This window comes from Telopea speciosissima, chromosome 7 (assembly GCF_018873765.1).
Source record: "Telopea speciosissima isolate NSW1024214 ecotype Mountain lineage chromosome 7, Tspe_v1, whole genome shotgun sequence".
Classification (NCBI taxonomy): domain Eukaryota; kingdom Viridiplantae; phylum Streptophyta; class Magnoliopsida; order Proteales; family Proteaceae; genus Telopea; species Telopea speciosissima.
The window spans coordinates 60,007,368-60,034,115 of NC_057922.1; the positions used below are offsets into that span (position 1 = coordinate 60,007,368).

The window sequence follows — 26,748 nt, forward strand, 5'->3', positions numbered from 1 at the left end:
AAAAAAATTGAAATAAAAAAAAAGATTCTCTTTAATCTCTTATAAAACAGATCCATCATATGATATGGAGAGTATGTACTAGTGACAAATGAATCTTAATGGACAATTAGGTACAAAGGATACATTAATCGGGGCAAAGATATCACACCTCCCACCTGACATCTCTATTATTTAGCCCCAAAAGAATTAAATCTCTCTGTTAATACACAGGCGGGACAGCAGTTACAACTCACACCTTCTATCAGGAATTGATTCAGGCTGGATGTATCAAGTTCTTTTATAATGAAAAATTAAGGCACAAGCTCCGAATGTTACTCCTATGTTTTCTTCCCATGGATAATGTATCGGTCTATCTCTCACCCTCTTGAAGAACTTGATATTCTCCCAAGCTCTGATGCTACAGAGTGGAAACTGAAGTTTTCAAACTTGTGCATCAGAAAAGATAACAAACAAGTTCAATCAAGCTCTAGCAAGCAAACACACTCAATATGAGGGGTGTGAGGAAACATGTCCACTGGATGTAATCTTTTTAACCGGTAGCACCCTTCTATATTTTGCTCCACCTGCACAGAATTTTAGTTGGGTCAAATACCTAAAAGACAGTTTAGGTTCTTACCAAAAAGACATTAATAATGACCTCTAACAATGCTGATACATACCACACCATGACATAGGTAATCAAGGTCACGTGCACAGGTAGCAGGATTGCAAGAGACATAAATAACACGTCGTGCTCGCAGCTTCAGTAGAAACTTAATCAACTTCATGTGCATACCTGGACGATTAGGATCTGCAGGAAATTTAAATTTAAGCAATGCCAATTATGGGGTGGGGGGGGGGAACAATTCATCCAGCTGTATCCAGCCGCTTTTTCAAGCGAAGGATCAAAGATAAGACTGATTTTTCATTTAAATGCATAAAATGGGAATATACTAATTTAGGTTAATTTCAAGAGACTTTTGTAGTGGAAGTACTTTTTCTACATGCCAATGAATATCCCAGTAACATGACAAAATGTAGCCAGTCAAGATAAAAGGGATACGGCAAAACGTTAATTCGCAATATTCAACATCCGTGATTTTCTTTCCAGATGCCCGTACAGATGAGAATATTCCAGTTCATTTCAAGAAATATCCAAATATTTGAAACTACAATATATAAGAAGGGAGAACGAGAGAGTAGAGAAAGAACTATATCAAAACCATAAATAAAAAGAGTCCATGAACTGCAGTCAAATAAATAAGGCAAACAATCATTTTCCAAAGCAGAAATGGAATGCTTTGTCCAGCCTAGTCTTTGACAGGTCCTTGGGGCCTGACGATTTAATTGGACTGAGAAATCCTGTCTTGACCAAGACTGGGTTTATCTCATATCAGCTAACTATATATGTCTTGTAAATAATGGGAGAACCTGGAGGGTGGGCCGGTGCGGGCATGTTTCAATCATAAAATTGTAGATAAAAAAATGGTAGTTTTGACCCAGCCAAGTCTGAGAACCTTTACAACCGAAGTCCCTCCCCTCACCACCCCCCCCCCCACCCCCACCCCCACCCCCACCCCCACCCCCATTTTTTGGTTTTTTCTTTATTTTGAGTTTTTAATTTCCCTTCCTGTATAAGCACTCCCCCAGAAAGGAAGGTCCTATTCAATCTCTTTTCATTCATTTTGATGGTCTATTCAATCTCTTTTCCTTCATTTTGATTCCGTTTTTTGTCCCAATAGCGTAAAGCAACTAGTCTAGTAAATGCCTTTTCAGATGACACCACAGAAGGAAGCTATATCACATAAATGAAAAGATGAAGATGATTCATGAGGAAAAGCACATCCAGAAGTAAGGCTACCTGAAATGACAATGCAAGGCTTAGGAAACGCATCACCAAAACTATGATCAATTTTATTGAGATCCCCTTGGACAAATGTAGCATTATGGATATCATTCAGTTCAGCATTTCGGCGAGCATCTGATATTGCTTGAGCAACTACTTCATACCCATAAACATGTTTGACTCTGATAAGAAGAAAACAACATAGGTATGACTCATGATGTACATATTGGTAGACTATGTGCTTCAAAACTGACATGGAGAGGGAGAGAGAGAGACCTTTTAGCAAGTGTAAGACCAATTGTGCCAGTTCCACAAAAGAGGTCCAGGACAATTTCTGAGCCATCCCCTCGTATACCAGCACAATCTTCTATAAGCTTATAAAGAACCTCTGCCTGAAATAAGCATGCATCTACGTTTTACAAACTTGAAACATATGGTTAAGCATATATGGTTGGACTTGGGACACATTGTTTTTTATATTGCATAAAGATGAAATATGTGGACATGGATGGATCAAACTATATAAAACATACAAGCCAACAAACGAGAGTAACTGGTTCAATTCAGTTTGCATCACATACCTGATGTGTATTTGTCTGGAAAAAAGAGTTTGCTGAAATTTGAAATGTAAGTCCTCTTAAAATCTCTGTGATGGTGGATTTCCCATAGAGGGTATATTCCTCCTCTCCAACAGATGTGTTGCCCACAGAGGTATTCACGTTATTTATGATGCTAACCTATATAAATCATCAAAATAAAATTTAGGGGAAATCCAATTATGGTTCTAAGACCATTCAACAACTGAATACATTTAACAGAGATATCTAACAGAAGATGAATGTATGATTCGCCATTAAGTTAACCCATGCGAGTTAAATTATCAGAATCAATCATATAGTCATCATCATATATTCCATATCACAACTATGTAGGGTAGCGTATATGAATTCAATTCCACAATTCAAGACTGTCCAGGACTCTATGTTTTACAGATGCAGAAGCTTTCGTTCTGTTAGAATTGAGCATAGGTGACAATATTACAAAGTTGATAAAATCCTATATTTCTCCCCCCCCCCCAAAAAAACAAAACACAAAAGCATATGCAACACTTTCAAATCTATTCGAGTTAAGTGCAATCCATAGTAAAGAAATTCCAAAACTAAGCCCTTTATTGATATTTGTTATTGTCTAATCAAAGGATGTTATATGATGGAAGACAAGGGTGTCAAAAGGACAAGGTAAAAAAAGATGGGTTAAACTAGTGAGTAAAGACACAAGTACTTGTGAATCGACAAAGATATGGCACTAATACAGTAGAATGAAAGAACAGGACTGGTGTAGCTAACCAAGTGACTGGGATAAGGCCTATTCACATACTGACACAACACAGACGCAAACAGTGAGCTGTGAATGTTAAACTCTCAGAAAAATTTGACATTATGTCTATGTATACTTGTCATGGTGATTTGTGTAATCAATTTTGAATTAGAAAATTCCATTAATGTCTACAAAAGAAACTTCACTATATTTGTCCAGTTCAACATCTTCAAAGTTTTCGTTTTTTAATAGAGGACTATTAAGGATTCAACTGCTTACCACCACAAAGCTAAAAAGTCCATAGAGAAAAAAATTATGTCTTTGACAGGAAGACTCTAGAATCTAACAGCCAATGCTGAGCTGTTCAACTTTCTGTGAATGAGGGGGAAAAAATCAATTTTTAGCAACAGTCTACCTATTATACATCAAGACTAGTAGAATAGAGGTGCCAATAAAGATTGTAGATTGTTTCACATTCAGTTATTTCCTTTATGAGATAACACTGGTTGAGTGGTTGCTGTACTCACAAGAAGAAATTGACAATTGTGTATGAAAACCCAAAAAAGATGCCACTAATATTGATATTGAATGTGAGTTGCTGGAGATTGGGAAGCCAGGGAGAAGAATTCCAGACATTAAATTAAAATATAGGACACAGGATACAAACCACTTCAGGGATAGCTGAGATCTTCTCAATGAGAGGCTCAAGTAGCTCTGGCTTGTAGGAAGAAGTCACAAAATTAACCATAAGCTCACGTGAACCAGTCTTTGCATCTCTGAAACAGAGATAATTCACTGTAAAGGTCAATAAAATTTTCAAAATCCCGCGGAGCAGAATATCAATTTAAGAAGCTCCAGTATTAGAAAGAAATCAGAAATTCTCCCTGAAAATATTAGAAACTGAAAACCAACCAAAGGAATAACAGAAGTGAAGATATCCACTAGAAAGACAAGAGAGATGCAGAAAACATGAAAAAGAATGATGGACGCCTCATGGAAGCATGCACGCAAACACTAATGATGACATAAAAGACAATGAATTCAAGAAGACATCACTGTTAACCACATCAAGGAATGGCAATGGGGCAGTTAAAACAGGTAACTGACCTGCTCCAAACCTTATGGTTTGGGACTCTGGGTAAGGGTTGGAAGTGGTATTTGAAAATCCTGGGTTACACACCCTGGCTACCCTATAACTTTAGGAGACCAATTCACATCTGTCGAGGCAGGTCAGGTATGGTGTTGGAATATTTTAAGAGGGTTGGGTATCATAGTGGTGATGACCGTCCGAAACCCTCCTTGTTGACATCCCTAAGCACATCAGTATGCTATGAAATGGAAGCTCATCAGAAGTCTCTTTCATTTTGTTGTAAATATTCAAGTTTTCCATCTAAAACAAAAACGATAGAAGCAGCTATCTAACATTAATAACACCAAGAGGAAAATTTGACAAAATTGCTCGCTTGATTGCAAGGAAGAGGGTCCAAGAATGTTCTGCAAGGACAAACAGCTTTGAATCAGTTTTCATCATTCCCAATTCACATTTTCCTGCCCATATTCTAAGGGAGTGCGTTATGTGCCTAATGGGGCCCACTCTAGTGTATGGGCACTAGATTGGGCTAGCCTAGTATGGGATAGGTTAAAGGGCTTGATTTAACGTGTTCCATCAGCTCTAGAGCTTTTGGTGCATCGGTCAAGTACCTAACATTCAAACTCACGTTCCTGATGGCGGTTGTCAAACTCTTATTCATTCGCTTCTGAGTCTCCATCAGAATGCTGCCTAACTCCTCGAGTTTTTTATCCCTATCCATGAGTTGCTGCTCCTAGGCCGCTACCAAAGCTGAAACCGGCACATAGGTAAGTAGTGTTGGTGGAGGTTGGCCATATACCACTTCAAAAGGTGTGGTTTTAATGGCAGAATGCCAGCTGGTATTATAGCAATACTCAGCCCACGCCAACCACTTTCCTCACTCCTTGGGGTGAGAACTTGTAAAACACCTGAGATACATTTCCATAATTCGATTAACCACCTCGTTTGTCCATCGGTTTGAGGATGGTAGGCATGAACTGACATTGAAGCTGATCCAATTGAGTTGGACAAGCTCCTTCCAAAACTTGCTGGTGAAGGTGGGATCACGGTCACTCACTATTGATTTAGGCAGGCCATGAAGTTTGAATATATTGTCAAAGAAGAGCTCTGCGACTCCTGCAGCTGTGTACTGGTGGGATCAGTGGAAAATGGGAATATTTGGAAAGCCTATCTACTACCACGAAAATAACTGTCTTCCCCTTAGAATTAGGAAGCCCCTCCACAAAATCCATAGAGATATCCTCCCAAACCCGTTCAGGAATTGATTGAGGTTGCAACAACCCGGCTGGAGTCTGTAACTCTGCCTTGTGACATTGACAAGTGTTACACTACACAATTTTTTTTCAAAATAGATCTTCTCATACCTGGCTAATAAAATGTAGCTGTTATCCTCTGGAATGTCTTCTGGTAACCCTCGTGTGTGCTGTTATGGTATTGCTCCATGATGGAATCAATTAAGGGAGAATTTGTAGGGATATAAATTCTCTCCTTAAAGAAAATAACCCCATTCCTCTCTTCCCACGGTCCCAAAGCTTCACCTTCCCTAATTTTGTGGATGAGTTGTTGCATTTCCATATTAGACCCATTCTCATCCTGATACGTGCATGCGCTTGCATGCTATCGTATGAGTCTTATTGTGTGTGGGTAGTTATATAGTTATCATATTTCTGTTTTGTGTTAGTGCTGTGTCTTAGCTATTCCCATAATCACATGTGTGAACGTCTTATTGGGAGGATATTGTTTATGGGAAGTTACTTATAAGTGGTGTATGTTGTTGGGTAGGGATAAGTAAGAGAGATTATAGGTGAGTAGTGGGGTGTAACTGTCGTTGTATTGTTGGATAAGTATCCTTGTGCGAGTTAATGAAGTTATGAAGAATCCTAGCTAATCTGCTCTACTGAGTAGGGAGACAGTGGTTTCCTCAATCGAACCACAACCCATAACAAACTCTTTCGTTTTCACCATTATTTGAATCCTCACCCTTCCCAAACTCTATCTTACCAGCGTAGGTAAGGAAGGCTCTGCCACGTACATACCAGCCTGGTATCAGGGCCTGGTGATGGATCAGCGTGTCGAACGATTGGAGGGAGAAGTAAATTCACTTAATGAAGGACAACAACAGATATAATCTAAGCTGGAGAGTCAACAGCAACTGTTGGCAAAGATTGGCAAGATGTTCGAACGGCTGTCTCCGCACCAACCGATCCAGACCGAAGGGGAAATGGGGGGAAATTCCCGAGCTCCAACTCAGAATCTCGGAATACCGAGAACCCTTTCGCAACCCCCCCCCCTCCTCACATGTCACTAATCTCAACAGTCCTACCTTCCAAAAATGGTCAAGCTGGACTTTCCATGTTACAATGGAGAGGAAGATACGTCAAGCTGGGCATGTAGAGTCGAGCAATTTTTCGAGTTCCACCAGACACCCGATGATAAGCGGGTTACCTTGGCATCCTTCCACCTGGAAGGAGATGCACAAATGTGGTACCAGCTGTACAAGCAAAGTGGAGGAGACGGTACTTGGAGGGCTTTTTACAACGGACTTCATGCTCGGTTTGGTCCTACACCATTCCAAGACTTTTTCGGTGAATTGTCCAAATTGCAGCAAACCAGTTCGGTGCGGAAGTATCAAGCTAAGTTTGAAGGAATATTGTCTAAGGTGAGATACATTCCTCCGAATCAACAGATTAGTTGTTTTGTTAGCGGCCTTCAAGACACTATCAAGGTGGATGTATTGGCCGCACAACCAGCAACTCTTGCTAATGCAATTGGGTTAGCAAGACTGTTTGAGGCTAAAAATATGTCACAGTGGCATTCCGCCCCACCCATCGAGCAGCGTAAGTTCACACCAACCAACAAAGATTCCTCAAGTGGAGTTTCATCTTTGCCTATTAAATGTTTGACGCCATCGAAATGCAAGAGCGAAGGGCCAAGGGCCTCTGTTATAATTGCAACGAACGCTGTGTACCCGGTCACCGGTGTAAGAAGCTGTTCTTGATCGAGGGATGAGATGCAGATGAGGAAAAAGAACCCACTCCAGAGGACGAAGCTGATGTGGTCGAGGATATGGGAAACATACCTGAAATTTCCCTACATGCAATGTGTGGAATTAGGGCGCCGGAGACAATGTGTGTCGCAGGGAGATTGGGACATGTGGCAGTCACGGTTTTGATAGACTCGGGCAGCACCCATAATTTCCTGAGTTTGAAGTTGGCAAAGAAGGTGGGGCTCTCTCCTACAAACAAGCAGCCATTCGAGGTCATGGTTGCCTCGGGTGAAAGAATATCCAGCCCAGGTATGTGTACTAACGTGTGTTTAGTTAGTCAAGAAGTTTCTATTGTTCAAGATCTCGTCTTGCCTCGCCATTTTGGGCAGGTCGAGATTTCCGAAATTTACCGAAATTTCGCCGAAATATGGTATTTTTTCTGCCATATTTCGGCAGTCCATCTCGGTGGGTTTTTGGCCATATTAAGGCCTGATACTACATATACACCCTTATTTAAGCAGCTAAATAAACACATGTAAACCTTCACATTGCAAAAAAATGAACTCAAAGTGGTGTTTTGGGTTTGCACCCTTGATTGACAATATACGGTCGGACCTTGATGTATAAATAGTTAAATACACATTGTTTAAGTAATATACCGATATTTCACGAAATATACCGAAATTTGAACTTTTTTCATTTCGTATGGTCATCTCGTCTCGGCAGTGTCGAGATATCCGAAATATACCAAAATATCGGCGATATATCGTGAGATTTTGAACCATGGTTGGCATTGGGCGGTTATGAGGTAATATTAGGCGCCCACTGGTTGCGAACTTTGGGACCTATTACTTGGGACTTCACCAACCTCATTATGACGTATGAATTAAATTGCAACCCAATCACCCTCAAAGGGAAAACCGTTGCAGAAGATAAGGTGGTGGCTGATCCTAGGCGTGAAACAAGGAAGAGCAAGCAGAGGCTTCTACTACAGCTTTGCTCCATCACACCTTCCATGCAACAAGTAGAGGGACCCACTTCTGGGCCGCTCCAACAGCTCCTTAACAACTTCAATGACGTGTTCGCTAAATCACAAGGCTTACCTCCCCACCGGCCGCATGATCACTGAATACCTCTCAAAGCAGGTTCTCAGCTGGTTTGTGCCAAGGTGTACCGTCACAGCGTCACCCCTATTTTCAGAAGAGGGAGATCAAAAGGTTGGTGTCTGAAATGCTTTCTACCGGCATCATACGACCTAGTATCAACCCTTATTCCTTCCCAGTCATATTGGTGAAGAAGCATGACAACTCTTGGCGCATGTGCGTGGACTGCAGGGCCTTGAATAAAATTACTATCAAGGATAAATTTCCAATTACTTTGATAGATGAGTTACTCAACGAACTCCATGGAGCACGATTCTTCTCCAAGCTTGACCTTTGATCAGGGTATCACCAAATTAAAGTGGTGCCAGAAGATACCGAGAAAACAGCTTTCAAAACCCATCATGGTCATTACGAATTCCTTGTAATGCCCTTCGGCCTCACCAACGCACCTTCCACATTTCAAGCATTGATGAATCAGGTATTCAGAGAACACTTAAGAAAATTTATCTTAGTGTTTTTTGACAACATTTTGATATATAGCCCAACCTGGGAAGAGCACTTGAAGCATTTGGAGACGACACTACTTATTTTGAGGACACATCAACTGTTCGTCAAACGAGCGAAGTGCCAGTTCGGGCAGACTAGTGTTCACTACCTAAGCCACATCATCACTGCTGACGGGGTGGGGTGGCCTTGGATCCCGATAAAATTTCTGCTATGGTAAGTTCACCTAAGCCTAAAACAGTGAGAGCTATGTGGGGATTTCTTGGCCTAACGGGATATTACCGGAAGTTTATTCAAAGCTAAGGTAAAATCCCCGGTCCTCTCACAAATATGCTTAAGAAGAATATGTTCGAGTGGACGCCAGTGGCAGAAGAAGCCTTTCAGAGGTTGAAGAACGACATTACTTGTGCACCAGTCCTAGCGTTACCTGATTTTTCATCACCCTTTATCATTAAATGTGATGCCAGTGGATCAGGTATCGGTGTCGTGCTTCTACAAAAACATCCAATAGCCTCCCTAAGTCATGCATTGCAGGGCCGTAATTTACTTCTCTCCTCCTATGAGAAGGAGATTTTAGCTCTCGTAATGGCCGTTCAGAAGTAGCATTCGTACTTGATCAGACGGCAGTTTGTGGTTAAGACTGATCAAAGGATTCTAAGGTACTTGTGGGATCAAAAAATAACCACCCCGACCCAACCACGATGGTTATACAAGTTAATGCATTATGATTTTGTGGTTGAATACAAAAAGGGGATCTAAAACATGGTGGCCGATGCCTTATCCAGGAGAAAGGAAGAAAAAAGCAATTTTCAAATCACCGCATTATCATTTCCCTTATCTAATTAGGTGGAGGCAATCAAGGATGTGTTAGGTACTTGACCAATACGCCAAAAGCTCCAGAGCTTATGGAATGCGTTAAATCAAAACCTTTAACCTATCCCATACTAGACTGGCCCAATCTAGCACCCATACACTAGAGTGGGCCCCATTAGGCACATAACAGACCACCACGCTTCCGCAGTTGTCGTCCTCGATAGCTCTCACTCTAGGCAGCTTTCACTCTGGCGATAGGTGGCCCTTTCCAAGCGACTCCACTTTGCTCCAGGGTTTTTGTTTGGCGGAAGGTAGCCCTTTCTAAACGGCTTTCACTCTACTCCAGGTAGCCTTCTCCTAGGTAGCCCTTTTCGTGACTCGAACCTGTGATGTGGTGCCTGGCTCTGATACCAAATGTTTGGTACTTGACCGATACGCCAAAAGCTCCAGAGTTGATGGGACGCGTTAAATCAAGCCCTTTAACCTATCCCATACTAGGCTGGCCCAATCTAGCGCCGATACACTAGAGTGGGCCCCATTAGGCACATAACAGAGTGATGAGCCAATTTATTGATTATCTTTTAAAAGGATTAGCCTTCTCTGATCCTATAAATGTTTCTATAGTCTAAGTCCACTCTGCTTGTACCCTGTTAAAGAGCAACTTCGACCAATTATGATGTAGTAGCACTATCATGGCTAGACCAGCATGACCTTCTCTGGAAATCCAGACAAAGGCAAACCTGACCCAAACCAGGTTTTTGGTCCAATAAGGGTCGGTAGAGATTTCTTTTAGTTATGTGGGGTTACTCTTATAATTTGAGTTTATTTTTTTATAGGAGTTAGATACTTAGGAGGGTCTTTATTCAGTTTCCTTGTTTGAATTAGTTTTTCAGTTTCTTAGTTGTGTAGGTTTCTATTTTGAGATAAGATTTCTTCTTATTTATACATTTATACCCAAAGGCGGAGGATGAATTCTTTGGAATGAAGTTTGATTGAAGTTGTTGCCAAGGACTGGCCGAGCAGTTCCCCTTTCCCTTCTTCTTCCCCCTCCCCATCAATCCAGTTTTCCTTCCTTTTTTTTTTTAAGCTCTTAACTCCCACTCTCCTTTATTTCTTCTACTTTATAGTGTTATTCTGTTCTCCCTATTTTCTGTTCTCTTCTTCTTTCTTTCCTCTCCTTTCTCCTTGCTCTATTCATCTGTAACATGGGTTCAGCAGAGAGAGGACTTGATCTCTCTCATAATGTAGCCTTCCACCTTCAAAGTTGAGGAATAGAATCACACCATCACAGGGCAACTCATTAATCCAGTTTCCCTTCCTTTTTTTTTTAAGCTCTAAACTTCCACTCTCCTTTATTTCTTCTACTTTATAGTGTTATTCTGTTCTCCCTATTTTCTGTTCTCTTCTTCTTTCTTTCCTCTCCTTTCTCCTTGCTCTATTCATCTGTAACCTGGGTTCAGCAGAGAGAGGACTTGATCTCTCTCACAATGTAGCCTTCCACCTTCAAGGTTGAGGAATAGAATCACACCATCACAGTGCAACTCAAATCCCATATAAGCCCTCCTTCTGTGATATTCCATTATAGAGTCAAATCTGGTTGATGCAGATAAATCAGCAAAAGTAGGCTTATTTTAGTGGAAATAAGCCTTGGGTTGGGTTGTATACATGTTGGGCCTTTGATCCCATGCGTTTTCAATGTAATTGATGCAGATCCAAGCATCCGCAAATAAAACAGCCCTAACATTAGGCCTTAGTTATTTTTAATCTTAGTTTATTTTCTGTTTTCCGTACTTAGTTTTTTAGCTAAGAGTTTTTTTTTTATGTTTTAAGTTGAACCAAACTGGTTCAACCTTTGGTTCAACTTTGGATCAGTTTAAGTTATGTTTTCTATTTTTATTGGTCCTTAGAGGATCTACTTAGCTTGTATTAGGGTTTGGGCCTTTGGCCATCTTATTAATAGCTAAGAGAATCATGGGAGGCTGCCAACTTTTGGTTGTTGTTAAAAACTGAATCAGCTTTTGCTGTTGTGGCTGCTGTCATGCTCCCTTTGTGAGTGTTCCTTGAGAGTTACTTCAAGAAGGCCTTGTGGATCTCAAGGTGAAGGAATCGGTGGACTCCGATTGACTCTTTGCATCTGTTCAGATCGAGAGGTCTTGTTCAAGCTCATCTTAAAGCTGCTGTCATGCACTCTTTGCAAATCAGTAAGTGTTTACAGTTTTTCTGCAATTTCTTTCTTAAGATTTAACTTCTGTCCATCACTTTCAGCCATCAGAATCCTTTCATCGCTCAACCACAGCTCCTTCATATCAACCCTTCCACTCGATCCTAAGTTCTGTCCCATTTCCTTCCCCAAAATTCACCACCTTCTCCTTCCCAAAATTCACCACCTTCTCCTTCCCCAAAATCACCACCTTCTCCAACCGCAAAACCCTAGTTTCCACTCAGGCATTTCCAACCACCCAAACATCACCCAACCTTGGCCGAGTGCTGTTCTCAGCCTTTGGGAAACTCGATCCAAACCTTGCATCAAACCCTCCATTAAAAGCCCTAAAATCTTCATGTTTTTCCTCAAAACCTAAAATCCAAAACCCTAATTTTCTGATTTTTAATTTCTTATCCAAATCATTCCAAATCTGGTTTATTAGCCTCCCCTACACATGCCCTGCTTTATTACATAAAAATCAACCCCCAATTCCCCAATCCTAACCCTAGTCTTGACAAATTTTCCCAAATCAGCCCCTCCAAACCAGTAGCTTAGCAGATCAAGTTTTACATGGCTCCTAGTAGACCCCTTGTCTATCTAGGACTACATTAGTAATAGGCTACTTTAATGGGCCTATAATATGGGTATAGGCTAGGCATACGGGATTAGTTAAGTTAGTGTCTTTATTTCTATGTTATTTCACTTTCCTAGTCAATTTAGGTTAGTAGGTTACCTTATTAGTTAAAGATTGGGTTAGGCCTTTTCTTTTCAATGTTTGAGTTTATTTTCAAGTTTTCTATATAAGGTTGTAAGGGGGGGGGGGGGCAAGCATTGTACACGAATTTTAGAAAAAAAAAATCAGAGCTGCTGCTGCAAATGCTGCAATTTGTCTTCCTTGTGAAGAACTCCTTGTATTTGATCGAGTAAGAAGGTTGTAAGGGGGGGCAAGCATTGTACACAAATTTTAGAAAAAGAAATCAGAGCTGCTGCTGTGAATGCTGCAACTTGTCTTCCTTGCGAAGAACTCCTTGTGTTTGATAGAATAAGAAGGAATCGGTGTTTGATCCGATTAACACCTTGCAGTGTGAAGCCTGAGTGGATTCTTCTTGTGCTCTTGTTCACCTACTACTGCTGGTTTCTTGTTCTTGTTTCTATTTTCAGATTACAGCCATTAACAAGTAAGTTGAAGTTCTTAAATTTTCTGCAACTAGAACCAAGCCTCTTCTAGAAGATCACAAACTAGGAGTATTTCTAGATTAAGCAAACCAGCCACCCGATTGATTTAAAATTCTTAACACACCTTCGTCAACCCTAAAATAGAAATTGATTCAAATTTGACCTAGTTCTGATGGTCAGATTTGAAGATATATTTGTTATTCCCATTCTGCCCCTACCCCCATTAGCACACTGCTAAACCTTCCCTACACCTTAACGCAATTCTGATTTCATGCCATATTAAGTTACTGATTTCTATGAACAAGTGCCTAGTGCACTTGGTAGCTTGTGGTGTGTAAAAGCCCATTGCTACCAGGAGGTCTTGGGTTCAAGCCTCCTGGTTCACACCTTCTCCCCTCTGCCCTAGAATAGAATAGAGTAGGACCTATAAAAAAAACAAGTTGCTGATTTCAGATTACAATACTACTGAAACCAGTGACCTAATTTCCCTATCTAAACTTTAGATCCAGCACCCAAATTACCTAAAAGCCTTCATATCCTCATCAAACGTTCACCACAGAGATCTATATAAAGCTTAAAATGCTCAAAAGCAAAGTATTTACAATTATTAAGTATTCATATCAATATGTGTACCTGCCAGTTCTTAGCATTAAATGCTTAAGAAATCCAATATGAGTGCGAACATCATATGGAGAAAGGCCCAACTGTGGATCTCTCCAACAATTTTGCATAACTGCAAGAACCTATAATAAGGAATGCAATTCAAATCAGGAACCAAAACAAATGTATCTAATGGATTTATGGGAGGGAGAAAAAAATAGCTCAGAGGAAAGAGAGGTAAGAAGATGACAATTCAGCAAAAGAAATTATCATATCCATCATAATAACAACAAAAAATTCAAACCATTTGTTGGATCTAAGTGGCAAAGCATGGAGACCAGTGGTAAAAGTAATTATAGTGGAATGGGATATCATGTTCTCATCAAAAGGAACAGCCCAGATGAAAAGATAAAGAAAGGATCATTATAACATATTGACTAAAATGCTTGCTCATGAACTAGTTTGCTCAATGTGGAAGCAAGAAAGGTACAGGTCCTAAAAAGGGGGGGGGGGGGCAATTTTCAAGAGGGACCTAGCTGAGCACCTCTCTACCCCACGAGCCCCACTTTTCTGTAGGATGTGAACAACCATGCTAATTGGCAGAAGAATGATTTCCACTAGATTTATACTTTTGGAGATTTTTAAATCTCTATGTATGAGGTAAGTAAGTTATGTTTGGAAATTTTGGACACTATTTTGGCTAAAATAATGAAAACATAACTTTTTACAATAAGATTTATTCATTTTGGGAGACTTAATCAAAAGTAGAGTTGGTTGTGCAGAACTCTACATACACCCATTGTGATTGATTTTTCAATAATGACTTCTAAAGTGTTTAGCCTGCTCTCTGTTTTGATGCTGAATCCAAGTTTGAATGAGTGATATTTTTAGAAACTCCGAGTGTGATTCCTATAGAACTACAAGTGTGATTCTCTTATAGACTATCTATACCTTTTTTTTTTCCCTCTGTCTCCCTCTCCTCTATAAATGTGTTCTCTTTTACTCCCACTCTCGCACAAAGACTGTCTTGTTTGAAAAAAAACCCGCATTTTCGGAGCGTGTAATTAATGCATTAACAACCGGCTAATTCCAACCCTTTTACCAATATTACCCCATTGTTTTAGTCTTAACTTCTTACCATTAAATATGATAAGTGCTCATAAATGAAGATCTAGATGACCAAATAAGGGGCATTATAAGACATTCAGAAAAAGCTTCAGATATGGGCTTTTACAATGGATGAACATTTTAGACAGTGAAAAACCTCAAACAAAACTATCTTTGTAAGATGGAGGAAGTATTTTATTTGTAGACCTTTTGCCCTCCCCACATCCAACACCCTACTTGCATCCACAATCTCACCATAAAATTCTATTAACCTCCATCAAAACCTTTGATCGAATGCCTGATGGATAGAGCATACATTCATTACGCAATTTATTTTTTGAGATCAAAAGAGGAATAGCAGTATATAGAGCCCAAAAAAAATATGCATAAGCAACACAGCAACAAATTTGCATAAGCTATTTAAGAATCCATGGTTGATTGGAGAAACAGCATACCACATTGGCTGCCTCACTTTGTAGAAGGCACTTCTCAACATTGAGGACCTTATCAAAAAACCCTGGGGCGTGAAGCCCCAAAGCAAAATTATTTGCACCAGCTTGTTCTCCCTTCATTTCATCCTTAGGTAGCCACTGCTGTGTACTAAATGAAAATTCCATCTGCACAACTATTTAAATATGAGTTAAACTATATGTCTATTACCATGAGAGAGAGAGAGAGAGAGAAACCGAATTAGGCAAACATGTATCCATGGACAGAGTTTTGGGTGGATGTATTCTATTTAAGGTCAAATAGATTTACAGCAAACATTTGCAGGCTGTGTCCTTGCCAAATAACAGTCCCAACCCCCCACCCCCCCCCACCCCCCCCAAAAAAAAAAAAGGGTGGGGAAAAATGTCCCTGTTGATTGTAGGACTTGAACAATTCAATGGAAACCACATATTATTGGGGTAAGACAAGGAGACAACATGGGTATATCCCACTAATAGAATTCAAAATTAGAAAAACGTTTGGGCCAATCGGGGGATCCATTTTCCAGTGTTCAAGTAACATTGATGCATACCAGCAATAATTACTCCTCCACTTTCATCATTGTATCATAGTCTTATGGTTTATGCATTGGTCAAAATAGCATGCCATTCACTAGTCCACTCCTCTATAAAGGCAGTTAATCAGTATAGTTCAGAAGCTGCACATGATTTGATTATTTATTTGAAATTTTTAATTCCTTCATCCACTCATAGCAGAGAAATTGCTTCTAGGAAGCACTAATTCCAAGTGTTTGGAACATTAATTCTATATGCCATGTGTGAAGAATCATTTTTACCCTCTCTTGTTTCCTTGACCTTGAATTAGCATTAAACCCTTCAAAATGATGCCTAGTTCTTTTCTATACTTATTGCACCCCCGATCAAGGCTCCCGCAAAATTTGAACTCTTACTCATCCCCCTCCCCCTCCTCTATACTCCCTCTGTAATAACCTAAGAACCATTCAATGAATTTCTACTCTCTAGGAAATGTGGGCCCCGCATAAGGTGTGGGACCATATTTTGTGGAAACCTAACAAAAGATTATCAGGTTTTTTACACAGTGAGCTCAGGGTTACAAAAAAATGGGTTAGAGTTTCTGAACTGAGGCTCACGAACTCTCACCTAATGGCTGTCAGAGAGTACACATTGCTTCAAATCATATAAAATAAATAAATAAAAAATGATGGGCACAAATCCCATGGGTGCAATTTTGCCATCCATAAGTGGGTGGGGGCAAAATTTTATGGAGAAGCAGGCCCCACTCTCCCTTACCTGTACGCAAAGTTTGAGCCCAATCTGGCTCTGCCTCATGTTAAAAAAAAACAGTGAAAAAATTATGAAAGAAACAAATCTATGAATAGTTCTGGACTGTTGAAAATACAAGGGAAAAAGTGTAATACAAGGTTGGTTGGATATACAATTAAAGTATGACCCCAAATTTGACATCTGACCATTGAATGGTTTCATCTTCCCATTCAATGACATGAATTTGTCCAATTGACATGCTGCCTAGCAAAAATAGGGGTGCATGAATTGCCCTCCCCATCTACTCCACCGAACTTGCATCCGGTTTTGCCATAATTAAATAAACCGGTTACACATCTCACAGGTGAAAACCAACAAACATCTTCTCAGCATTCTAATTCTTATGATACAACCAAGCAATGTCTTTCTGCTTCAAAGCATGTTATCAGCAACTGCAGAAAACTTTTCCAATGACAGAAAAAGACCACAATGCAACTAAGGCACAAAGGCAAGTGCTTCTGACGGACCGAATGCAGTGAAACTCCAAATGTTAAACATTGAGCAAACAGACCAAAAGGTTTTAAACTGCTAACCTTGTTTCGGTAATGAAATTGAATATCGCACGAAACAATGGGCTTCATGGCCATAGCGAAATCTGGGTCTTCATTAGAAAATCTGCCAACATGAGTCATCAACTCATGGACTTGTTGTTCCTTGGCTCTAAGCTGCGCCTCGTACAACAGGTTCTGTGTTTTGCAACCGCCACAATGCGAGGCGTATTCACAAGGGGCATCCACTAAGTCCCAGTGTGGAGAAATTGTCTTTATCTTCTGCACCTGTGAATTCATTCATTACTGATTCATTATTCATCGGAAGATGAACTCAAGATTGAACCGTGAGAAAAGACTAATGGGGAGCAATCGAGCAGAGGAAAGTAATCCCCATTTACACGGAAATCAAAAACCATAAAATGATATACCTCACCATAGCTGCCCTTCTTGCGAGTCACACGGCCGAGAAATCGTTCGCCGGGGAGAGCCCGATCGCACATAAGGACGAACCCGGAGTCAGCTACCTTGCAGACTCCCTTAGCTTTGAAGGCTAGGGTTTCGCAGACCAACTCCAATGTCTGGCCTCTCTTCGGAAAGAACGACTGAGACCGGTGAGGTGTAGCAGTACTAGTACTAGTAGTGGTGGCGGTAGTAGTAGACTCTTGAGCTTCTGAATCGTCAAAAGAAGAAGAAGGATATGGGGAAGGTGAGGAGCAAGAAGCAGCCGCAGATGAATAGGAACGAGAACGGACCTTCTGAAGCCATGGCCGCGAGTTTAGGCGTCGAAAGCCGCAGCAGTTTACGGTTGCCATTCCCTGCTGCTCCTTCTCCCGTTACAGTTTAGAGGCTACGGAGGGTGTCAGAGTTGGAAGCGCCCAAATGCCTGATGCAGTCATGATACATCCTGACTTCCTGAGGGGTAGTGGCAGTTTAGTCATTTTATTTTTCAATAGCCCTATTTTCTCAAAGTCCTCTGTACTTACCATGTATTTACATAAACTCTCCCCTTACTCTCTCAATATTTTAAAAGAAGAATGTTCTTGTGCAGCAGCAGGCTGAGCCCAGGCACACACATGGGCCTGCCACTCAAGGGACTGGGGCATAGAAAACAGCGCCCATATTTTAAAATACTTAAATTACCCTTCTGTTTTCATGATTCAAATCACTTTCTCACTTTCTCACTTTCTCACTTTCTCACTTTCTCGTTGAATTGGTTTTTAAATATTTGAATCAAACCAAAAACCAGGTACTTTAATTCTTTTCTCTTCTCTCTCTCTCTCTCTCTCTCTCTCTCTCTCATTTTTATTTAATTCTTTTCTCTCAATTTATTCAATTCATCTTCATCTTCATCTTCATCTTCATCTTCATCTTCTTCCTCTTTCTTCTTCTTGTTCGTACATATACCGACGCCCTCCCATGCAACCCGTCTCTCCTAGAAACACATCCCGACCCATGCGAAGTTAAAAGAGTTCAGGGCGAAAGGGGGTTTTGCAGGGACAAGAATAGGCAGAAGGGGTTGTAGAAGAAGATTTCAGTGGAGGGGGTAGGAGGTTGTTAGGGGTTGGGCTAGAGATACGACAGAGGGAGGGGAGTATAGCAAAGGTAGTTTGGAATGGCAGAATCACCGACATCTCTGTGATGAACGGTTGATAAATACGGTTGCTAAGCGGGAAGTTTCAAGCAAGGTTTAATATTTCGCGATATCTCGGTATCTCGGGCCTACCAAGATATCCGAGATACCCGAAATATCGCGAAATATGATCAAAATATTGTATTTTTTCTGTAATATTTTGGGGGTCCATCTCGAGGGGTATTTGGTCATATCTAGGCCTGAAACTTCATGGACAGCCTTATTTAAGCTTAATAAACACATTTAAACCATAAAATTGTAAAAATATGAATTCAAATTGGTGTTTTGGGCTTGCACCCTTGATTGACATACGATCGCCGACCCTAATGTATAAATAGTTAAATACATATAGATTAAGCAATTAATATTTAATAATAGTATTTAACTTCATCACATATCAAGTTAAAGCCAATACACATTGATGAGTACCATGATTCTCATAAACTCCATAATATTCAATAACTCGCTTAAAGCCTTAAGGGCAATACACTAAGTGTCAAAGTCAGTAAGTCACAACTCACAAGTCCATAGATCATTAAAATCACAACTTAAGTTACAAATTACAAGTGCTAAACTACTAATAGTAGTTGCTGTGCCTCCCCGGATCAATCCCACTCATGCCTCGCTGGAGTCGACGTCCATTGCTCTCTGTTTGAAGGACATATGTGGACCACGATATAGAATCGGAGAAGAAACGAGTGTAGTCATCCACAAGTGTCACGTAAATGGAATCATCAACATATTGTAGGTAACCTATCCTAGGATATAAGCTAGGGTTACCAATCGATCCGGTCTGTGAAGAAGATGATCCACTGTGATATGATGTTGGCACCGGCACAAGAGACGATGGCATTGGTTGTATGTATGGCTTGTGAGGTTGGTAGCTAGGTCCGCTAGGGTATGCAAAGATGTTATCTACAAAAGATGATCCAGTATGTCCCTGGGACTGGGACTGGTAGTCATAGTCCCCTACCCCACTAAACTGCCCATATGATGATGATCCATATCCATATCCACCGTAAGGTTGTGATGCACCATAATTCGATGCCAATGGAGTGGTATGTGGGTCAAAAGATGGGGCATGCCAATGTCAGTCGGTCCTCCCTCCCTATCACCCATACTCATACCACCAACAGAGCTAGATAGGTTATCAATGTCCATGTGATCAGGTTGCAACTGTGTTTGTCGACCCCTACGCTTCCTGTTGTATATATGTAGGGGGCCTCTTGAGGGTGGGGGTGCGGGGGCACGTGCTCCGTGGTCCATATCTTGTATGGCATGATCAAACTGTGTCTCTAGAGTGAATAGGAGTAGCTCTACAGGTGTCGTATCCTGGACCTCCTGGCGTACCACATAACGCTCTCGCATGCTGTCAAATTCTTCACCAGCATCACCACCACCAACATCACCACCACCAGCATTACCACCACCAGCATCACCATCACCACCACCAGCATCACCATCATCACCATCATCATCATTTGAGGACTTAGACCAGTCTTCATCAGCAGCAACATTGCCACCAGTGGGCTGGAATGGTATGGGTGAGGCTTCCCTTGCATGTATCTGACCCTTGTTAGCCATATACTCGTCCACATCAACACCAATCTCAGAAGCTATCATAGGGTCGGGCCTACCTCCCTCAACATCCAACACTGGCTCACCTCTATCCCTCACCCAATCCACAATAGGATCCTCATCGTCTGAGTCAACTTTAAAGATGTCAGCTAGATCAATGGTGCCCCTCTGTCCCTCATGTCTCATGCGTATGTGTTGCAGTTTCAGCCTCAAGTTGTAGTGCATATACACCATGTCAGATAAACGTTGAGACCCCAATCTGTTGCGCCTCTTGGAGTGGATGAGTGCAAAGGTACTCCAGTTCCTCTCACAACCAGATGCAGAACATGTTTGGGCAAGGACTTTAATTGCTATTCTTCTTAAGTTTTCAGTCGATTCCCCATACAACACCCACCATTCAGCTGCATTACAAGTTTACAACAAAAAAGACATGTGTCAAATGTTGTTTCAACTTTCAAATTTCAATACATATGTAATTTAAAACTTAAAAGAATTGCCAGCATCACCACGTGCTCTGCCTTGTATCGCAGCCTCAGTTCCAAAACTTCTCAATGCATCCCAAAATACCTTGATCTACACCCATGTAAAAAATTAGTAAGTACTTCTTCACTACTTATTTGAAAGCATCAATAAGTTGAGTTTCTAAATGAACTCACCTCATTGTTGCAAATTGCTTGTAGTGCACCATCGGGCTCCAACTTCTTCTCTACTTGTTTTACAGCATCAATAAGTTGAGTTTTCAACCCAAGCCTATTGTTATATTGATACTTAGGGTTCAGGTAGTATGCTGAAATATAACATAGAATAAAGATATTGTCAAATGCATAGGTAATTAGTAAATAATAATACTATGAATTAGTAAACATAAAACAAATTTACTCACCAGTCTTATGCAGTGGATGCATAAGTTGATTCTCCAAGCGAGCATTTATGATATCTAAGAAGTGTTTGCTACTGTGAGGAACCACACTATAGACACTATCTTTCATCAAGTCTATTGCAACATATAGGACTGGCATGGTTGGGCCCTTCAGAGTGGAGTCAGCAACATGTAGAACTTTAACTACTGACTCCAAAACTTTCACCACTTTGCTTAGTTTGGTCCAGAAGTCCTCAGATGACATCGTTGCTTGTGCTTCCCTCCCATTTGCAATCTTGGAACCATTCCATTCAAACCACTCCTCAGAAGCAAACATGCTTCTCAGCCCGGCCTTCTTTGTCTCAATGCTTTTGAGGGCAATGTAGTTGGTGGCAAATCTTGTGTGATGCCAGGCCTAACCAAGTCACCCCCACATTTTTCTCTCAATAGATTGAGTGCATAGGAGTGGTTGTATACAAAGTTGGTGACTTGTCTTGCACTTTCAACCACAGTCTTCACCAACTTTAACTTTCTCATATCTTTTAGCATTAAGTCAATGCAATGGGCTGCACAAGGAGTCCAGAAGAGCCGGTACTTACTATTGTTCATCATCTTCTCACCGGCCAGCTTGAAGTTACTTCCATTGTCCGTTACAATCTGGACAAGATTCTCAATACCCACATCTTTTTCCACTACTTCCTTTAACAATCTGTAAATATATTTTGCATCATTTAATATAAGTATTGACCTAACACAACAAAACAAAAAATTAGTAAACATAATATACATGTAATGCATTTCAAAACATATAAAAATAACTTTCATATTTTTTTCATTATTTTTTAAACTTAAAACTCATATTTTTCCTTATTTATTTCTTCTTTTTTTTTTTTTTTTATATATTTTTCTTAATTTTTAAAAATTAAAATAATTATTTAAGAACAGAAAAATAAATCCGACACCGTGAAGCCGTAGATCGGCCATTGGTGTCTAACATATATTTAATTCATTACCATCTAAGTAATATTACCCCTAATTATTTCCTATTTTAATTGTAGGAAAATTAATTTTTAAAACCAGAAAATTAAAAAAAAAATACATATGGAAAAAAAATTTCGACACCGTGAGGCTATAGATCGACCTCCGGTGTCTAACATATATTAATATCATCACCATCCAACAAAATTTGTGCATAGTCTTTTCAAAAAAATAGTTTTAGAGAAATATAATTTACCTTAAATAGTGGAAAAAGGCTTGGATGATGAGCTTAGATGACCCTCCGATGAGTTTACCGGCGAAAATCCGACAACAATGTGCTTGAACAATGGCTAGAGTGTTGGATGAGAGCTTGGAAGAGTGGAAGAATAGGCAAAAGACTGAAATTCCTTAGCAAATGCAGCTCTCGATCGAAATATGGATCGAAATCTGCGAAATATTGTATTAAAGCCCCCCTTCACGTGACACTTTAAGCCAAAATACCATATTTCGTCGATATCTCGTGAGATATCGAGATATCGACGAAATATGGTATTTTTTCATTTCGACCTGATTTCGCATCTCAGTAAGCTCGAGATATATGAAATTAAGCAATATTTCGGCGAAATATCGTAAGATTTTGAACCATGGTTTCAAGTAGAATACCAATATCGTCGATATCGACGAAATATGGTATTTTTTCATTTCGACTTGATTTCGCATCTCGGTAAGCTCTAGATATACGAAATTAAGCAATATTTTGGTGAAATATCGCGAGATTTTGAACCATGGTTTCAAGTCGAATACCAAGAGGTGCTTCCGTTTACTGTTGAAGCACGACTTTACACAGCATTGTCACAACCCCTTATTGTTGAAGCATGACTTTACAAAGTTGAGTCCTATTTCAGCTTGACTTGCACCCCCAGTTACTCACATGAACTCTGTTAAGATGAAAAACTCAGGTCAAGTGATGAGTGTGCCATACCAATCATTGTGAAACCAATAATAGTTTGTTTGAAGTGGGTAATTTTTTTTTTTGGGGGGTAATTTACACATACCACCCCTGAGGTTTGACGAAAGGATAATTTTACCCCCCAGTTTTGAAAAATTCTACGTACCCCCCTGAGGTTTGCAAACAGTAACAAATAAGCCCATTCCATCAGTTCATGACTAACAGTATTAAAAATAAGAGGTGAACTGACAAAATTACCTTTGCAAAAAAAGAAAAAAAAAACTCTACAACTCATCTTCCCCAAATCGATTGGGGAAGATGAGTTACAGGTTTCAAAACCCTTTCAACGCTTAAGGAATTTAGGGTTTCAAACTGGGAAAAAATCCCAAATCAAAACCTTTTTGCACACCTGAGATACTCCAGGCGAGAGAAATATTATCACTTTTGATTACAGAACCGGACGACGATGTATCAGAATCGAAGAAGAAGAAGAGGAGGGAACGAACCTACTTGAATGACTTCTCAGATTCTTCTTCTCACCTCCACTTCATGGGTTTTTTTTTTGGGTTTTTTTCCCCCTGTCTAATCCAAATCTAGTGGGTTTAAAAGTTTTAGTTTTGATTTTTGTGTGTTTAGTTCATGAAGTGGAATATGCATTTGGGGCAGACCTAAAGTGATTACCACCGATTTCAATTTCAAAAATTTGTAGTCCAAAGACCACTTGATTTCTAGAGTTGTGGTGTTTTGGATCGTTCCAGCAGACCTAGGTGACACCAGATCTGGAGATTTCAAGCTGTTTGAGACGGTTCCAGAGGCTGCAATTCGATTTCCCCTCATCTTCCTCAAATCTTTCAGGGTTTTGAAAAGGGGAAGATGAGTTGGGCTTTCTTCTTAGGAATCATGAGGAGCATATCCTAGAATTTTCAACAGAAAATAGATTATTTTAGAGCACGCTGAGGAATGGTTCTCAAACTTTGTGAAATACAAGTGCCTTTGTGCTCACACTCCGATGGAGAATGAGCAGATTCTTCAACTTATGATGATTAAGTGAGACAACCTTCCAGAGAGGAAACTGGCACAGTGCAGAAATGTTCTACAGTGCTCTAATTCCCCTTCAAAATATCATAAAAGGTAGAGGGCCGCTTCCTAGAATCTGCAGATAGCTCCTGAAAATGGAAGGACATGTTGTATCTTAAAAGTGTGCTCTTCAATTGCAAGAAAGAAGTGATGGAACATCCAATTGCAGAACAGACGAAGAACCGGAGAATGAGACCTAAATTAATTGATTATTGAATGACATATGGGTTTTTGCTCTTTCTTTGATTGAGCCCATCTCAGACTCTGGAATCTGAATTCTGGATTGAATCGACCATACCTATTGTTTGTTTCTCCTGCTATTTTCCAATTTCTTTTTATTTTTTACTTCAATGGAGTTCTTGTGTATCGAATGACCTTGATTGGGATGAATCAAATTGTTTCTGAATATGGGAATGTGATCACTTTATGCTTTGTGAGTATTTGGATACTTACAACTCATCTTCCCCAATTGATTTGGGGAAGATGAGCTGCAGGTTTTTTTTTTTTTTTTTCCGTTTCTTGCAAGGGCAATTTCAACAATTCACATCGTATTTTTAACGGTGTTAGTCATAAACTGACGGAATGGGCTTATTTGTTACCGTTTGCAAACCTCAAGGGGGTACACAGAATTTTCCAAAACTGGGGGGTAAAATTATCCTTTCATCAAACCTCAGGGGTGGTATGTGTAAATTACCATTTTTTTTTTCGAGGTAAAGGATAAGTTTATTAAAAAGCAGAACGTGTTATAGCAAATGAATCCAGAGTACACAAGTCTTGGATCCAAGGATTGGAATTGGGGCCATACAGTCTCACACGTACAAAATAAGGCATTCCGGACTAAGGAGTCAACGACGCTATTATTCTCCCCAGAAGTGTGGGCGATCAAGAAGTCCACAAAGTATGAAGTAAGCTGCCGGATATCCTCAACAACTGGGGTGACATCAATTGGACTGGGCTTCTGCAGGTTCTGGATTAGAATGACCAGCTCGAGACTATAGGACTGCACATGGATTTTTTCTATGCATTCCCCTAATGTGTGGAGTAGAGCATTTCACAGAGCCAGGGCTTCCCCGATAAGAATCGACTGAAACTGTGCAGGTTTGGAGACAGCAAGAAGGCAAGATCCATGGTGGTCATGAATAATGAAGCCTAATCCGCCACAGGTTGAGCCTGGCTTAAGAGATGCATCACAGTTTAGTTTGGAGAACCCAGTTGAAGGACGAGTCCAACCTCCACTCTCATGCCTTCTGACCAGTGCAGGAGTAGGGGGCTTAGGCTAGGATGAAGCTTGGGTGAACTCACCGTACGCTCTAGTGGCTGCTGAAATAACCTCGTCAGGAGACCAGACTTTCTTCTGAAAGATCAATTCATTACGAGCAATCCAAATGAACCAGGCGATGAATGAGGCAAGGCTTGTGACTTCCTTGGTGGCTTTCCTGTTACCCGATAGAATGGAATCCCAGGAGTTGATCCAATGGTGAAAATGAGGTGCACCCAACTGAGGGGTAATATAAGAGAGAGAGAGGAGCCAAACCACACGGCTCTCGCAAAGGGACACTCTTGTAGAACGTGGTCAATCGATTCTACCGAGGCACCACACTTTTGGCACATAGTATCGATGGGGACCTTCCTTTGATGAAGCGCTTCAACTGTTGCAAGCCCGCTGGCATAGGCTCTCCAAAAAAAAGGTTTTAATTTTGGGGAGTGATGGGCATTTCTAGATGATCTTCCAAACTTTATCATTAACCTGGTCCCAAGTGTGATTCCTAGATGAGGATGCTCACTTGTTCCTACGCTGGGTGCTTTGATCAGTAAGCACATGGTAGGCAGACTTCATGGAATATACTCCATTCTTCGCTGCTGCCCAGAACTCAGAGTCTTCATGGGGGAAGATGTTGAGATGTAACTTTAGATTTTCCTCTCTATCAAAAGGTTGGAAGTAAGCATGCAACAAGTCCATTCTCCAAACTCTGTTGTTCTAGTCAATGAGATTGGAAACATAATGCAAGGTGCAACTTGAAGTGGGTAATTTAACTCAAGAATTGTTGTGGTTGCTAGGCTTATTGCTCTGAGTAAATCAAACCTACGGGGGGTTATGTTTGTTGGCAGTCATGAGATCATCTACATGGTTTTTCCCACGGGAAACCAATACATGAATTTATAGTATAACAAAAATTTATTACACCGATCTTTTTTATCATCCCATAAGAATTAGGGTAAAAACAAGAAGAGAAAAGAACCTCTCTTTCCATCTCATGGAAAAAGGAAACCATCCTATAATCAAATGCGCAGCGGAAAGAGATCGATTCGGATTTTCTTTCGCATCCCATGAATAACAAATAATTAAAACCTTAATGTATGATAATAAAAGCATCAAGATTTGCTAACCTGGAGAGCCTCAAGTGTTGCTCCTCCTCTAGATAATGGTTCTTCCTCTAAAGAGCACACCAAGAAAGATGTTCTTGAACTTCCTTGATGCAACCAAGTTTCCTCAAGTCAATGCAACAATTTTCTCCAAGAAAATATCCAATCTTTCCAAGAACTAGGGTTTCACAAAACCCAATGTGAGCAAGAGAATCAAGAGAAGAGAAAGGAGAGAGAAAATATTCGGCCAAGGGGGAGGGAGAAAATTCAGCCAAGACTCCCCCCTGTTTCTTAAATAGTTGAGA

The 26,748-nt window shown here is 40.4% G+C and overlaps 1 protein-coding gene and 1 long non-coding RNA gene across 2 annotated transcripts in view; one reads left to right on the plus strand and one right to left on the minus strand.

Annotated features, from left to right (window-relative positions):
• LOC122667789 overlaps positions 1–26,748 on the plus strand; it is a 32,537-nt gene that overhangs the window by 645 nt on the left and 5,144 nt on the right. Inside the window, exon 2 of the long non-coding RNA XR_006333856.1 lies at positions 6,138–6,147. This is a non-coding gene — a long non-coding RNA (uncharacterized LOC122667789). The remainder of the gene's footprint in view (positions 1–6,137; positions 6,148–26,748) is intronic.
• LOC122667786 (uncharacterized RNA methyltransferase CT0009) lies at positions 253–17,873 on the minus strand. The gene is made up of 10 exons (XM_043864214.1): positions 17,437–17,873; positions 17,051–17,293; positions 15,180–15,341; positions 13,651–13,760; positions 3,810–3,918; positions 2,407–2,562; positions 2,102–2,217; positions 1,841–2,007; positions 660–790; positions 253–563 (listed from the first exon to the last, which is right to left on the minus strand). The coding sequence occupies exons 1-10, from the start codon at positions 17,818–17,820 to the stop codon at positions 456–458; spliced, it is 1,686 nt and encodes a 561-aa protein (XP_043720149.1). The 5' UTR covers positions 17,821–17,873; the 3' UTR covers positions 253–455.

Coding starts and splice junctions, on each gene's coding strand:
- LOC122667786 (XM_043864214.1), bottom strand. CDS start 17,820: ATGGCAACCGTAAACTGCTGCGGCTTTCGACGCCTAAACTCGCGGCCA. Junction 15,342..17,050: donor AATTTCATTACCGAAACAAG/GTTAGCAGTTTA, acceptor ATAGTTGTGCAG/ATGGAATTTTCATTTAGTAC. Junction 2,008..2,101: donor GGTCTTACACTTGCTAAAAG/GTCTCTCTCTCT, acceptor TCTTCTTATCAG/AGTCAAACATGTTTATGGGT.